Source organism: Rhodnius prolixus, unplaced genomic scaffold (genome assembly GCF_049639745.1).
Source record: "Rhodnius prolixus isolate KJV_2025 unplaced genomic scaffold, Rpr scaffold_6, whole genome shotgun sequence".
NCBI classification, from domain to species: domain Eukaryota; kingdom Metazoa; phylum Arthropoda; class Insecta; order Hemiptera; family Reduviidae; genus Rhodnius; species Rhodnius prolixus.
Window position 1 is genome coordinate 18,926,003 of NW_027411634.1, and position 17,000 is coordinate 18,943,002.

Sequence of the window (17,000 nt, forward strand, 5' to 3'; positions counted from 1 at the left end):
TAGTTTGCAAATTTACCACCCCCGATGCTGTATCTTCATTTTTGGCGGAGTTACGGCTAAAAACCGGTTTGGGGTTTCATAAGGACCACTGGTTTTGGCAATGATTACGAAAACTACATAAAAAACTGTGAAAAATGACGTTAATCCCGTTTTGATATCCCTAATATTAGTTGAGATATTTAAGATCAAAGTTACATTTTTATCTATTCGTGAACGGTTTTCAGTATTAATTTTCCACCAGAAATACACGTTTTGGGAGGTCCTCTGACTGCAAAAAAATGTTATTTTGGACGCTAAGAACTATAATAGTTATAATTGAAGATTTTAAAGAATGTAGAGAATGCAATGGTTGTGGGTAAAATCAGGATAAATTTGTTTTATCATCAAATAAAAGCAACCATCACACCATTTTAATGCACCCAGTATGCAAGAGTTACTGACCTATGATTAAGGTAAGAATGTCTTGCCAGTGAGGAGTGGGTGTTGGTCTAGTGGTCATGAGCGTGGCTTTGTAAGTGGGAGATCCCCAGTTCGAATCCCGCGAATGCAGTTATTCTTATTACTTAAAAAATAATCATACTTTTTTAAATAAAATGTAATCATAGGCGGGATTCGAATTGAGGATTTCCCACTTACAAAGCCACGCTCTTGACCACCAAACCAACACCCTGGCAAGAGATTCTTACCGTAATGTTAGGTCGAGAAGTCTTGCATACTGGGTGCATTAAAATGATGTGATGATTGCTTTTATTTGATGATAAAACAAATTTATCCTGATTCACCCACAACCATTACATTACCCTCCATTCTGTAAAATCTTCAATTATTATTATTTTTGTTCTTAGCGTCAAAAATAACATTTTTTGCAGTCAGAGGACCTCCCAAAAACGTGTATTTCTGGTGGAAAATTAATACTGAAAACCGTTCGCGAATAAATAAAATTATAACTTTGATCTTAAATATCTCAACTAATATTAGAGATATCAAAATGGGATTAACGTCATTTTTCACAGTTTTTTATGTAGTTTTCGTAATCATTGTCAAAACTAGTGGTCCTTATGTAACCCCAAACCGGTTTTTAGCCGTAACTCCGCCAAAAATGAAGATACAGCATCGGGGGTGGTAAATTTGCAAACTAGACCCAAAAAAACATATAGTTTACTTCGTGGGTTTTTTCGAAATTCCGCTTTCCTAAAAAGTTATTAGCGATTGGTGCGTTTTAAATGGATCACCCTGTATATGCACGAGGTATAATACAGGTATCGATTTATTGGTTTGTCTTGCAACGTTTAAGTATAATATTTCCATACGAATCTATAACCATAATTGCAATAAAACTAAACAGAAATATTGATGCTAAATTTATGTTGTGAATCGGAGACATGAAGAATCGAATAAATTTTAACGAGTATATTATAACAAGAATGAATTTTAACTGTTTTTCAGTTTTTAATATCGTTCTAAGTGATGATAGATACAAACAAAAGTTTCAAATCAGAACTGTATTAATCACTTATTTTTATTACAAAATAAATTATTTTATCTAAAAAACAATTTTTAAAATAACTTCAAATAATTTGGTAACATTGGTAAACTTCTTCACATTTTTACTGTTTTTTGCAATCTGATAAATTGCATCCTGGAAAATGTGTAATTTCTCCAGCTCTTTAGAGATTAATGAAGCTTCCTTATCCATTTAAAAGAAAAGAAAATGAAATTGAAATATAAAAAGAAAACTGTTAAAAGCTTAAGATTAATGGTATACATCAAGCCGTAAACATTAAACATGCCCGTTGTTTTATTCTCGGAAAGGAAGTAAAGTGCTCTTAATTTCTTAGTAACAGCTGCAGCTGAGAACGCATTCTAGTTATTGTACTTGGCGGTAGTGAGGGATTGAACTATCCAGCAGTAGTCGTAATCTTTTACAGTTAATCTTGCAAAGCTCTTATTATTGTGCTTCTATTCTTTATTTCATTTTCAACATTCTCATTTACTTTAAACTGACGGAAATATTTTTTTTTTTTTTTTCAGTTTAATCATAGAGCACAAATGTTTGTTATTCCCACGAATGAAAGAAAGAAATATTTTACTCGAGAGGGCAATGAACAGAAAATCGTTAGGGTTTTAAATGTTTAAAATTTTTTTAAACATTAAGCGAGAACGGTAGAGGGCTTCTAGAAAGAAAACAAAAAATGTTAAGAGTAACCAGGGATGTTCATGCATTACTGAATCCAGTGTACTAACCCTTAGCAATCTCATTCTCTGTTCATCTAATTAGTGCTTTTAATCTTCTGTTGTGACCAAGCATAAAAGTATAGAATAGAGCTGTGATGGCGAACCTATGAACCGCGGGTCATACACTGACCAAAAATTGCTAGGCAACCATTTGTTTATTTACGCGGGTTGATTTAGATTTTCTAATTGTGTGTATAATTTATACTCTATCTGTATTTTTTTCAATCTCGCATTGACACAAAAGCTATTTAAATGCTATCTATAACCTTTAGTTTGATCATTACAGTTCTAAAACGCAAATGACGACAAATGCTTTTGTAGTATTTGAAATAAAGCAAAAGTGTTTACAAAATATCAAATAAAATGTATAATTTTACTCATATTTTGTTTGTTAAAAAAAAATCGTCAACCCAAAGCAAATAACCATATTTAGTTTTTTCTTCAGATAAAACACACTTTTGTAAGGTTTTGTTCAGTTAAGTTTGTAAAAAGAGACTTCCATAGCACTTGTTTCGTCCCGTTTTACCCGTTAAGCCAACTAAATTTTAAAGATGTTTAGTTTTGAAAATATTCAGTTTAAAATTTTTAAACTTAACTCTTGTGCAAATTTGTGGCCCCAAGAGAGCTGGCACTAAAAAAAAAAAAAAGTGAACAAAATTTGACCCACGTCTCAAAAAGGTTCGCCATCCCTGGAATAGAGTAATGTGACAAAACACTTGGTCAGGGTCTTTTAAAATGTTAGTTCCAAACGTTAAGGCAGATTGCAGCACTAAGTTGTAATCCATTTCGTTTTCGGTAGCAACTTGAAAAGCTGTTATTATTGGTTTCCAAAACTTTAATTTGAAATAACATATTCAAGTCCTCTATTTAATACAAAATCAATTTAGATGAACTAAAAACGATAATGTAGTTATTTCTAATTCAACTTCGAAAAATATTAACCATAAAGTATTCAATTCATAAAATCAAAATGTACTCATTTATTTATAACCTAATATTCTGTTACAAGATTGTTTTTAATAATTTTTATATTTTTGAATTAAAATTGATATCTTAAAAAAAAAGAAGAGCATTAGTGAATAATATTTTTGTGAATTCTGTTACAGTGTCACTAAAAGGAGGTCCAAGAGGATCCACAATTATGGCCAGATTTATTGGTTTCTCACTGACAGTTGATACTACTAGTAGAACAGGTGCTGCAGCAGGAAATCTACATCTTTTTGGAGACTCCTTAACTAAATATTCAGACGATTGTCCAAATACAATTACCCATACATCACTTGTTATGAAAACAGAAGTACAAGCTATGTGGAGCGCTCCACCACCGGGGACAGGCTGCGTTATATTCAGGTTGAAAATATATATATATAATATATTAACCTATTTCTTTAGAGATTAATAAGGTATTATAAAAAATGCTTTTGTGAAATAGTAAAATAAGGATAGCATTTAGAAATGCAATTGGTAATTAGTATTCTATTTTTTTAATGCATATTTACATACTTAGCGTACTTACTATTTTAAGCATTAGTTTATTTCAGTGATTTTGTTCTTGAAAAACAAAGAAGAATTAAACACAGTCCAAATTTGATCTGATCGTAAATTAGATTACGAATCAGATCAACATTTGCTCTGGAAACGGTGCAACATATTAAGTTACTATTCTTAGCAGTAATTCTTCTCTTAGATGGTAGTAACATAACAAACATTTTATTACTGTAAAAAAATGTAAATATTCATTTTAAATTATTTTTCTACCTTTCTAGACAAATTATTATTTGTTAAATTAAAATATCACATTGATTTACAAAGGATATAAGCCAAACTGAAACTTTTGAGAGTAGCTTGAGTTGAGTTTACAAGTGTTTTATGTGAAAATTTACGACAACTTTTTGAATGTAGCGCAACTGTAATAGAACGCAAGGATCTATGGTACCAGGGCGACAAACCACTTTCAATAATACTTTGCGAGGATCTACAGCAAACCATCGATGAACAACCCGAAATCAATCAACAGTGCTGTGCTTGTGATGAAGCAAAATATGAGGTAAAAGAAGTAGCACTTTTTCTTGTGTTGTTTCAAAAAGTGAATTACGTTCGATTTTGAAAAGATTGCAGTTACCTCCTCATCCACTTCTCTAATTCTGTTCCGATAAAATTCTATTCCTTGTCATTTTGTTTTTAAACAAGATGAACAAAGTTAAAAATAAGAACTTAAAATAAATGTCATACAATTAACTTTTTTAGGTGACTTTTGAAGGACTTTGGTCAAGACATACTCATCCCAAAGATTTTCCAGATAATTGGATGACCAGATTCAGTGACGTTATTGGCGCATCGCATTCTACAGACTACAGGTGTGTGACTTAATAAAAATTTATATAATTATAGATATTCACTATTACTTGTATGAATGTATTTTGTACTCAATTATGTATCCAACTCTTTTTGTACGGGCTAGAAGCCCAAACAAAAATAAGAATAAATAATAATAATAATAATAATATATAATTATAGATATGAGCAGTTTATTTTGACTATCATTGTTGTATCAGGTTCTGGGATTATGGTGGCATTGCATCCGAAGGTTTGGAAGAAGTAGCTGAATTGGGTTCTACAAGACAATTGGAATCTGAACTTAAATCTCAGGTTAATAAATCCAAATTGATGTGATAAACTAAATTAAGAGAATTTTTACAGTTATTGTGGTAATCATGGTTATAGTTATAAAATTCATAAATTTTCAGAGTCAAAATATCCGTACAATTATCAAAGCCCGAGGAATTAGTTACCCCAATGTTACTGGGAAAACATTTGCTGTATTTAGAGTTGATAGCAAACATCATCTTATATCTCTTGTTTCTATGATTGGTAAGTATTTATTACCATTTATTCTAAGAATTTCTAGAATTAAATTAATTATTTAATGAAATAAGATAGTATTTACTCTTGTGGACTTTTAAGTAACATTTTTTTCATACATACAACAAATTAGTTCGTTTATCAGCAAAAATACATTGCTTATAACTTCAGAGTTTTTTTTTTTTTTACTAAAGCCTTAAGATTTGCAACGCTGAGATGTTTGGAGTTATAATCGGTTTATGCTGCCAACACTTCTTTACTATCAACTTAAATTTCGTCTAGCATGGTAGTCCTCCAAAATTCCAAACGTTGTGGTTTAATGTTCAAAACAGCTTTAGCCCTTCAAACTGTAAAGGCGGATGCTGGGTTATGCAGAATTACAAATCCAAAGCAAATCATTCCTTTAATATCATTAAACATAGATAGGCATTCTTATACCTCCAAAGTTCCCTGCACCATTTCTCTTTTCTTTTCAGTCTCGGCGCTAACCCCCGTCTCTTTACTTATCTTCCACATGTTAATCATTGCTTTTTCCTGTTGTTTTCTTTCCCAATCTCTTTAATACTTTCTGCAACCTATGTGCAGTCATATCCTATAATTTCAATCGCATTCCTTCATTCTTTGGTTACGGTTCTCTGGCCTTGGTTTTGTTTTATGGTTGAGTTTACATGATGCAGAATTACCTTCCTAATAATGGTTATAATAAATATTGATCTCAAATATTTGAGAATCTCAAATGGTGTCTCAATATTGATCAACAAATATTTGCAAAAAATTATAACTGTCAGTCTCTAAAAAAAATATTTTCTTTTTCACCGTGCAACTTCAGTCATTTTTTGAAACATTTATATTAATTTATGTCCAATCCAAATAAACGCAATTTTCATTAGAATTTTTTTTTTATAAACTATATTTATTTATATTTTGTTTTGTCTATTCACGATCCACTGTTAAAAAAACTACAAAGGTTTACATTTTTTAAACATAAAATTTACTACCATTTTAATTCCTTTAAAGTCACGTTATTCGGATTCTTCAAAATTAGCTATTTTCATCTCACTGAATGGAACTAGAGCAAACTATGCTAATAAACTATCTTTGTTATTAAATTGTTTCGTAGAACATTGTATCTAACAATATCAGATAACAATTTGGTTTAATTGATTATTAGAGTAATGGAGAAGAAGAATTTAGAATTATGGACTTAATTAAAAACAACTTTTAAAATCTGTAATCAAATAATTTTTTTCTTCAGTGAGTTGAAAGATTTTTAGTCTCCCGAAAGTAAAATCAACCAAAATCTTCTATAGTTTATCCAACCCAAATTAATCTGCTGAAGATTAAAATCCCACCCTTAAATACAAAAATCTTAGGTCTTAAGTAATAAATCTTCAAATAAAATAACTGATTATTTAGATTCTAATTTTTATAGGAACCTCCTCTAACTAAATTAAGTGACAAAAGTCGGGTACAGTATCTTTTTTATTATTAATATATGTCACTATTTTGTTGACATTATTTCCTGTTTATTTTGATCTATAAGGTAAAGTGATATCGCCTATTTATTCAGGCGGGGCTTAATGTCCAACTACCAATTACGTGCCGTGGACGGTAGGCGGAAGTACAGTTTACTTATAAACATTTTTTTTCTTTCTAATAAAAAGTAGCTAGACGCGGCTTTCGAACTGGGCTTGTCCCACTTACAAAGCCGTGGTTCGTAACCACTAGACCAAGGGAAGCTTTGTACAATATTGTGCTTAATTTTCGCGATTTCATAATTCTACATCGCTTTCTTTACCAGAAAAATAGCCTTTATTGGCAGTCAGTGTAAAATGTGGTTCTATAAAAAAAACTCTTTAAAATAATGTGATTACTTCAATGGGTTTCACCATTTTTTTTTGCTACTATTATTTATAGATCCATCTCCAGATTGGATTGTTGGAGTATCAGCTCTGGAATTATGTCTTTCAAACTGCAGTTGGCTAGAAAATAAAATGTTGAATCTCTATCCTTGGGATGTTGGAACCGATTCTGGAATTACATACACTGTGAGTAAAAATGCATGAATAATTAGTATATTAAGTTTAAATTACCATAATTATGACATTTTTGTTTGAATTATTACTTCTAGTCACCAGACATGCCTACAGAACCTAAAGATCACATTAGAAGAATAACCTCTTCTTTTCCAGCTGATCCAGGATCACCTTTTTATGATCCATCAGGTATATGCACTCTGATTGCTTTGTTATCCATAATTTATTAATTCTGAGCTTTGTATATTAACCAGAAAATTTGTTTTATAAAAAATATTTACAGGACAAGAAATGAAGCCTTTAGCTAGACTCCATCTTATTAGACAGAGATTGTACGAGAAGAGTTGTTCTGATGTTACTATGGAGGATAACAGTGAAGGTAATTTCATGTAATATTCTCAACTAAATGTGTAAATTTTATTTTAAATATTGTTAGTTTTATGAATGTATTGAATTTAACGTGTGATAGCAATCTATGGTTAAGTTTCAAAATATCAATTCTTTTTTATAGGATTTCTAGAAAACATTAAAACTGCCGTAAAATAACTATATTTCTATTTAGTTTCCGCCATTATCATTTCATCAACTTCCAAAGGTCAAGTCTGGATTTTTGATAAAGACTCAGCTTACATATGGATTCAGGAGTGGTTTGATAGCTTATATGGCTTATTCCTCCCCTTCAAAGACTTTCGCAAACCCGCTCTTTGACCATCTCTTCTTCTATGGAACAGAAGTAGTTTTATCAAATATTCTCTAATTATAACAAAACGTTTGATTGAAACGCCTGTTGAGAAGCGATGGATGCTCAAAAAATTACTTCCATCCTTTTTTGTCAACTATCAAGTTGGGCATTGATCAGTCACAGCTTTTGCCCTTATTTCTTTGTATAACCAAAAAATCCAAATTTTGTTAGTTATTAGTTATGTGACTTTCTTTGTTGCTCCCAAGGGAAAAAATTATTATTATTATTATTATTATTTATTTATTTATTTTTTCATGGCGCATCGACTTCTGAGGGTGTAAAATTATTCTTTCTACAAATTATCTATCAAATTTATTAATTGTGCAGTGTAGCTAAAGTTTTCAAAAGGTGTCCAGGAACTGTTCAGAATTCTGTCTATCCACAGAAAGGATTCAAGCCTGTTTCTGAGAATTCTTAATATCCTTCCTAAATTATTACATAATTTTGTCTTTAAATAAAATAAAATAAAAATAAATGAGGTTCTTGAATTGAAAATATTTCCAAAACTCTTTAAACTGATCAAAACGAAAAAAAATATTTCAGCATGTGAAGTAGGAGAATGGTCTGATTGGAGTCCTTGTTCAGTCAGTTGTGGATCAGGAAAGCGCTCTAGGCAAAGGTTCTATAAGAACGAAAATCTTGCATCACTAAAGAACTGCAATAGAGAACTTACCACCAGATCTTATTGTTATTCTGGCATTCCTTGCAGGTAGTGTATTTAAGTTTAGGCCAACTGAAATTGATTTATTTAGTAACATTCGAAACATTCGCTCTTTTTTATCTTAAACTAAATTACTCGTAAGTATCAATAAAAAAAGGTGCAGAAAAGTTTTAGAAAATATCTCTAATTCAGGGATGGGACTGTTGGAGTAACCAGCCAAGAAAAGGAACCTGAACCTGATGAAACCTGTGCTGTTACCTCCTGGTCACAATGGTCAGGATGTTCTGTTTCATGTGGCAAAGGTGTTAAACATAGGTCAGTTTATTGCATCTTCCGCAACTTTCTATCATTAATAAAGTTGCTTCAATACTAACATCAATGTTACAACTAGATTCAGACGTTTAGAAAACAGAAGAAATTGGAAGAAATGTATGTTTACGCAAAACCCATTAGTTTTGAAAGAAGATGATGTATGCATTGGCGAAGAAGGAGAAGAATGTCAGGTATAAAGCCCTTTTTTATATTTTGCATTTTAATGGAATCGTTATGAGATTATTTTGTTTACAAAATGACATTTATAAATCAATAATGCCGGTCACAGTACCAGTAATATTAGGTAACATCATTCGCCGTTGATTCCTACTACAACCGACATGAACATCAGTATTCCATAGTTTTGCTAAACTCAGTTTAATTTAATAATTTTTCTTAAACATAAAAAGGGATTTTTTCTCATTAACTGATTCCGAAATACTTTTAATTGTGTTATTTCCAGCAAATCAATTTTATATTTTATTTAAATTCTAAGACGTTTCGATTATTTTTTTTTTCTTGTTTTTTTCTTAATATTTTTTATCCTTCTCAACGCTAATTTTAATCACACAACCATGAATAATGGTATGGTCTGAATAATAGGTGACATATTCTACCTAAAGTCTTTGACGATCAACCTTTGAGGCTGTATGTTGTGTATATATTATATATTTATGTGAATGTGAATGAATCCGCCTTAGAAATATTTTAAGAACTAATATAAAATTCCAAATATTTTTAGGTAATGGCTGCCGCTCTAAGCACTAAGTGCGAAGTAGGCCCTTGGTCGGAATGGTCTACATGTTCTGTGACTTGTGGCCAAGGATCAAGAATTCGTAAACGAGAAATTCTCAGTCCGAAAAAATCAAATTCTCCAACGGCAGATGATCCTTGTTCAGGAATCAAAACTATGGAGACAATCTCTTGTTCAGATTTGCCAAATTGTCAGTTGACGCCAGACCAGGCGAGGGGTAATTTGTTTTATCAATGATGTAGAAAAATATATTTATATTCAAAATTAAAGATTAAGTCAGTGCCGTAGCAGAATAGTAGACTAGCTACCTGTTTGGAGAAAATAAGTATACGTTGTCCAATTAAACCTTACAGAGGTTTGAGGATCCAAATTACCTTTTCAAGTTAAAACTGTATGGTTTTTATAAAGTAGGAGCTTCTTTCTTTTTATTGATTTCTGAGATAAGCTGTAGAAGCAACCAAAGTTTTTAAAGTGTTTGCATAAATGGAAAATTTCTAATAGCATGATTTCTAAAGGTTATCAAGAATATTATTGCTAGTGAGAGTGGAACTTATTAAAATCTTGACTTGGCATAGAAAAGTTTAAGATAATAATTACAGACTTTTTTTAAACAAAGAAATAAGTAAATCATAGTTACTAATATCTATTGCAAATTTATCTAACGACTAAATGAGCCTGCCCTATTTTTTTTTAAGAACAGCAATGAAATATCATTGTTTTATTGCAGTCGGATTTCGTTCAAATTGATGTATCAAGGCGAAACGAGAACCTCTAAATATTTTTTGGTGCATCTTATTGATGTAGCAGTAATTAAAATTTAATGTTCCAAATTAGTTTCTAATTTCCCCGTAAGATCGCAGCATACATACTATAAAAAAAAATTGAAACCTTTCTGACCATTGTATTTCAAAGTTTAAACTAAGATGGGTTGCTTTATACTTGTTTAAATGTTAATTCTATTTTATTTTATTTTTTTTTTTATTTTAACCTGGGAAAATTTGAAAATGATTATTAACATGGAAAAAGGGAGGGAGTTGCTTCATTGTAAGTGCATTGAATTCTCTTGCGGAAATTCCGGATTCAGCCCTTAAGATTTAAGGGCTAATATTATCTTTCAGCCGGAGATAGCTGAACACTTTTTTTTTAGATAAGTTTATAAATTTTAACTTGGGATTACGGTATGTACTTAAAAACTCTCCATTAGGTAGGAACTTTACTTATTGAAACCTCAGATTTTATTCTCTCTGCTACAGTACATAAATAGAAATAAAATCTTTCTTTCTTCCTTTTTATTTTAATGTTTAGAGGTGTGCCAACTTCCCAAAGTAGTTGGCCCTTGTAGAGGACACTTCGAGAAGTGGTTTTTTGATGCCGTAACTCACACTTGTCGAAAATTTGCTTTTTCTGGGTGTCGTGGAAACAGAAATCAATTCTCTACCCAGGAAGAATGTGAAACAATCTGCAAGGAGTTGAAGGGTAAAATGTAATTTAAAAAGGAAGAGGGCAAATTGAGTTTTGAGTTAATATTGAACTTTTGAGAAGCTAGAAGCTGGACATTTATTAAATGCTAATGAAATTTGGAAAAATTTGGCAGCAATATTAATTTGTTATTTATAAATTGAAGTTAAGTAATATAATATTTGGAGTTAACCCATGATCTAATTTAAATAACGAAGCTCAAATTTGGCCTCTTGAAAAATCTATTATTTCTCCTTTGCTTTAAGTTAGTTCACAGCTTTTAATGGATTACATTAAAAATTTAAATAATAATAAGCTTTATTTATTTTCTATATTAACTTTAAGGCAGACTTGCATTAAGTGTTCGGGGATTATAAAATCTCACTTATTTCCCAACATTTATTTCAAAGCTTTCCATCTTTAGTTCAAATTACGAAGTGAGACGATTTAAACAACATATGGTTCATTTTAAAACCCATTCGAGACCGATTGCACACCGTATGTGCAATTGATTTCCGAGGCTATAAGACGGCCTGCACACCGTGTGTACAATAATCAGTTAGTCTGAGTAAACTAGTTGTCGAAATAAGATTTTTCTTGAACTAATGAAATCTGTAAATTACAGGAAAACAAAATTTGGCATTGGCTTTACTGTGAACCAAAAAATCTAAAATTTATCTGAAGCCTTTCTTACATGTAAAATACTATGAATACGCATGCAGCGCAGGCTTAAGGCTAAAGATTTATTTAAAGAACATCAATTAATTTCCTTTTTAACTGAGTACATCCCTCTTAAGAACTTAGCTAGGTGTATAAGGTTACGCTAGTAACCAAAAAGAATCCAAATTCTTAAATGAAATGTCATTTTCACCAACCCCTTTCTGAAGCAACATAAAAAAAATCAAATGGGAGGACCGATAGTAAAAACACTACTGTCAATCTACCAGTGCATTCTGTGGGACAAACTTTGTCCTTCATAAACAAAAACGTCTATTCTAAAGGATAAATACATCAAGTAACCGCTAGGGTGCAGTAGTTAATTACAATTTTCCGAGGAGCGAGCTGCACACCCGGTGTGCAATGATCTTATTTATGTGAATTCACTTACGAATTGGGTGATTCCATAGTAAACATGTTTTTTTTTATTAAAAAGGAACAGTATAAAGAAAAAAAAATTCGCTCCTGGGGACCGTGTTCGAAAAAAATCGTCGTCTCGAATGGGTTAGTCAGTAAACAAATTTACACATTTACACACTAGTAAAAACCATAAAGAGAAAAAAAAATTATATTTAACTGACATTTATTTTCATAACAAATACATCTGATTCTTTGGTATGATTTTTCTCCTACAATTTAATTTGATAGTTCATTTCTCTATAGAAGTTAAAACTTCTGTAATGGCAGAAAGCATTAGAAAGAAGAAGAAAATACAGACAGAATAAATGAATGATTGAATAAAGATGTTTATTGATCAAGTACATACAAAAATATACAAAAACATCACTAGACAATGATCTTTCGACCGTCTGTCAAGCTGTTATCAAACTAGAAATTATAAAAAACAAAGAAAAATAGGACAAAATAATAAATTATAAGAAATAAATACCATGAACATAAAGATATACTCGTTTTATACTAATAATAATATTCCCTTCTAACTAAAAATTAAATTCTTTAATTAAAAAATTTCTGTAGGAGGACGCAACAAACTTAATCAAACCCATCCAGTCTCCGCCATTTAAATAAAATAAACATTGTTCATTGTCCAATTGGCTCCTGTTAAAACAGGTTAATCTAAATTCTGTTAAAATTTGGGCACACTGCTAGAAAATGAAACGTGTCTTCAATAGCATTTAGATTGCACAAAGAACAAACAAAATTTCTGTCTTTTAACCAGGATTTATAATTTAATAGTATTGACTCAGTTCTAATTTTAATGCAAAATTTGATATGTTCAAAATTATTTAACTTTAAATAACTATTGTTTGAATTATAAGTAAGTTGGGAATACAATGTATGGTAGATAGCGGATTGAGCTTTAATTAAAAATACAGACAGACTTGCCTACAAATTCAATAATTTGCATCCCTTTGTCTTATTTTTATTTGGTCTTAAAGACTCATTTAGGAAAAACATTACATTCTCCCATTTCATGATTGAGTGTGAATGCAAGCTTACTAAAATGCATATTTTTAAATTTCCTTCCTAACAATCTAAATTTGCCTTTAAATTTTCATCATATTAAGATTATTTAAGGATTGCTAAATAAACTAAGTTTTTGGAATGTTTTTGGAATAGCTTCCATTGATTGCATCCTTTTTCCAGACCAAAAGATAACAGTATGATTAACAGTATATTCCGCTAATAAAAATGGCTGGCTACCTTGTATTTGTTAATTAACCAAATAACCAATTTTGTGCACGCATACTGCTAATAGAGGAGTTAATTGCTAACAGGACTGCTCGTTTACAACAATTTGGTGTCTCGCTAAAGGGATCATTGTCAAAAGTAGAACCTGTTACTGAATCAGGTAAATTGGGATCTTTTACTCATAATTTTTTTTTTTTTAATTATTTTCTCGCTTAAAATATTGTATTTGTATCTGTTATAGGAGAAGGAACAACGTTAGAGCAGTTTAGTGGATTCGCTCCTGCCTCATTAGTGGTAAAGATCGATAGCTTTAATCATTTTATGTTTATAGTAATAAAAATTGAAGTAACTTTTTAGTCGCTCACTGATATGAAGTTGGGAAGCCATATATGATTTTTTGTTTGTATATGTATTTTCCACAAACCACTGAATGTAAAGGTTTTTGGTTTTCTAAAACTTATCAATAGTCTCTACGGACATATTTATTACATTTAAAATTCTTCTCTGCTACAAAATAACTTATCCCTATCTTCAAAATACCAGTAACTGTACAGAAAAGATGAAACTTTAGAACCAAAAACTCAACACCAGCCCTACTTACGCAAAAGTCTGTAGTTTCAGCATGTTTGTTTTGTTTTGTTTTTTTTCAATGTACTGTAAAAGTGAAATTCTAATAACTCCTAATATTATCCTTTTATAACCTTGTTGAGGATAAGATAAAAAGCAATCCTCTTATCCAGGACTGCTTTTCAAAACAAATAAATATCTTTTATCTATTACCTCAACTAATTAGGCAAATACTGAGTCAATTTATCTTTTATTAAAGGCTGGTCCTTATGGTCCGGTGGTGGACTGCAAAGTATCACATTGGTCGGATTGGTCACCTTGTTCAGTCTCTTGTGGCAGAGGATTAAAGCAGAAAAATAGAAGAATTATTGTCAGTATAGAGCGTTTTGTATCTGCAAAAAAAAAAAAAAAGTAGCGATATAATTATCTTAGTTTATTTTCCCTTTTGCCCAGGTAAACTCACGAAATGGTGGGAAGCCTTGTCCCAAGAAAATTATAAGAAGAAAGAAATGCAATAAAGGCCCATGCACCACAGGTCTGTCACCAATTAACAGATTTAAATCTCTCCACAAATCTATTTAATTTATTACTGATTGCTTTTCTTTCCAGGTTTTGTCAGCGATGAAATGCATTTCTCCACGTCTGACTATAAAGATTCTACTCAAGAAGGTTGGAATAAATAAATAGTTGATGGCACTAATAAATTTAACAATCTGTTTTTCCTACATTTTCAACATTTTTATCGGCCATTGTATTGATGTACAAAATATTTAATATTGAGTAGATGGTTGCCTCGAGTTTTAAACATTTTCAATTTGTTGTCTTCAAGTGTTCTTTCAGGATGTTTTTTAATGTTTAACATAGGATAAAATCTCCTCTTTGAAACGTGATGCTTAAAGATCGAACGCTATGCATCGATACATCTGAAATATGGTCGATAGAACCGCCAGTGACCACGATGGGCATAAACTTTAAAGAAGAAAAATCTTCGCATTGAAGTTATTGTCTGAATATTTATATATATATAAATGTAGCGCTTCAATAACTTTTAGAAACCCCATTTCTTAAATGACCACTATTACTCGCTCATAAATCATTTTAACTTGTAATTATTAGAACTGCAAATTCGATGGACCTAAACCCCCCAGGGGCACATCCCAAAACTCGCTTAGACTGTACATATACGTACTACATATATAACTACTAAAAAAACACAAAAGGTATTTACCTTAAATAGTATACATACCTGGTTTTCGCAAAAAAATGGTTATTTATAATTCAGTCAAAAATAAAGAATCGAACTATTTTACATCCTTTTTACGAGAAAGTAATGCATCGCGTTATTTTTTGTGAAGTTATGACCGTTAAAATGTTACTTTTTTTATCGTCGGCTTAAAAGAAAAAATTACGAGTACAAGTAAACCAAGAGAGAGAGAATATCAGTGAAGCAGCAAAAGATAACGTTGCAGGGTAAAAAAAGAAGAAAACTTTTTCCACTCAAGGGATAAGATAAGACATTAAGAATAAATGCAATGGGATTTGGGGGAATGCCCATGCCATTGTGATCGAAGGGTCTATCTTGGCACCCACTAGATTCAGTTCTGTTTAATTAGACTTAGGAGTCAGATGAGGGGCTCATGGTCAAAGTGTGAAGGCGTGGATTTTTCTTCGAAGAACGAAACAGTATTATTAGTTACAATTTAACATGATAATTCTGGTTTTCTATGTACTTTCAATTAAGTGTATTATTGAAGACTTTTATTTTTTATTTTATTTTTTTGTATTTGATAGATGACTGTGTATACTCAGACTGGACACCTTGGTCACTATGTTCCGCAACATGTGGACTAAATTCTGTACAACAACGAACCCGGAGCATTGATTACATAAAAACACGTGATCCTGCAAATTGTTTAGAAAGGCTAGAAACAAGAGTGTGCAATGTTTCTGCTTGTAGAAGGAACAATTGACCAGTTTATGAATAAGAAAATTTAAGAAGTTATCTTTAAAATATTCCTGAAGGAAAATTAAAGTGATATGACGAGTATCAATGTTGGTTGACTAACTTCTGTATTGTGGATTGTTTGTAATCAAATGTGATTTTTTTTTGAAAACACTTTATATCTTTTTGTTGTAATGTTTTAATGAATTGAAATTGATCTGTATAAATAATTAACTTTTCTTTTTATTATTATTCAAAAAAATAACCAATTAGTTGATTATACAGAGAAAGTTAACGTATGGTTAACATGTATAAGCACAATCTGTAATAAATGTAATATTTCTTAGAAGTAAATACTAGCTATATGTATGTATATAGAAGATCTGATCCTTTGCAGGGGTTCTTAATCATTTTTTTTACCAATGGAATAAATACCGCATTCATTAAGAATACGTTAAATAAATATTCAACTGATTGTTACCATTACAAGAAAAATAAACTCTATATGTATCATAATTACATATTTCATGTTGTAAAATACATCCTACAAATCTACATATAGACTTTTGATGTTTTGCTGCATAAACAAAACGATCACGGTTTTCTGAGAAGAAGCAACCTTTCTTTCATATAAATAATTGTTTTGATTGCCTAATTAGAATTTTTTTTTTTTTGTATTGATTACGAGGGTAGATTCGTAATATGAGTCAAAAATCAGAGATAAAATTATCTATAATTTTTGAAGTAATTTATACGAATTTCTTACTTGTACTTTAAAGATAGATACTGCCAAGCAGAAATGGCTAAAAGACTTCGCTTTTTAATGTGATAACTTTAAAGGAAAAAAAATATTCGTAATAGGAAATTATTGTGTCATCGTATTAATTATTTGAAATTGTACTAATTGTCAAAACAATTGTTTTGTAGTTTATAACGATTTATTTCTTTTGTGGACCTCTAATAAAGGCGCAAATGGCAACCATCTGTATGTATTATCATTATCAAAATGATTTTTTTTTGTATAATACTTTTCAAAAAGTAGCTCATTCAATCTAACCTAA

The 17,000-nt window shown here is 30.7% G+C and overlaps 1 protein-coding gene across 5 annotated transcripts in view; it reads left to right on the forward strand.

Annotated features, from left to right (window-relative positions):
- The window catches only part of LOC141460810 (spondin-1), a 176,053-nt gene extending 159,130 nt beyond the window's left edge, over positions 1-16,923 (forward strand). For 3 of the 5 annotated variants that reach the window (XM_074141153.1, XM_074141152.1, XM_074141155.1), the window contains exons 3-21: positions 3,342-3,585; positions 4,138-4,282; positions 4,483-4,592; positions 4,791-4,884; positions 4,983-5,106; positions 7,015-7,145; positions 7,229-7,322; positions 7,417-7,512; positions 8,419-8,584; positions 8,729-8,851; positions 8,928-9,039; positions 9,591-9,819; positions 10,908-11,078; positions 13,498-13,590; positions 13,672-13,724; positions 14,257-14,367; positions 14,451-14,532; positions 14,607-14,666; positions 15,789-16,923. In XM_074141153.1, the coding sequence (XP_073997254.1) occupies positions 3,342-3,585; positions 4,138-4,282; positions 4,483-4,592; positions 4,791-4,884; positions 4,983-5,106; positions 7,015-7,145; positions 7,229-7,322; positions 7,417-7,512; positions 8,419-8,584; positions 8,729-8,851; positions 8,928-9,039; positions 9,591-9,819; positions 10,908-11,078; positions 13,498-13,590; positions 13,672-13,724; positions 14,257-14,367; positions 14,451-14,532; positions 14,607-14,666; positions 15,789-15,967 (2,417 nt within the window). In that variant the 3' untranslated portion in view covers positions 15,968-16,923. The remainder of the gene's footprint in view (positions 1-3,341; positions 3,586-4,137; positions 4,283-4,482; positions 4,593-4,790; positions 4,885-4,982; positions 5,107-7,014; positions 7,146-7,228; positions 7,323-7,416; positions 7,513-8,418; positions 8,585-8,728; positions 8,852-8,927; positions 9,040-9,590; positions 9,820-10,907; positions 11,079-13,497; positions 13,591-13,671; positions 13,725-14,256; positions 14,368-14,450; positions 14,533-14,606; positions 14,667-15,788) is intronic. The other 2 variants (XM_074141154.1, XM_074141156.1) reach the window with 2 other exon arrangements.
- Positions 16,924-17,000: the final 77 nt, after the last annotated feature.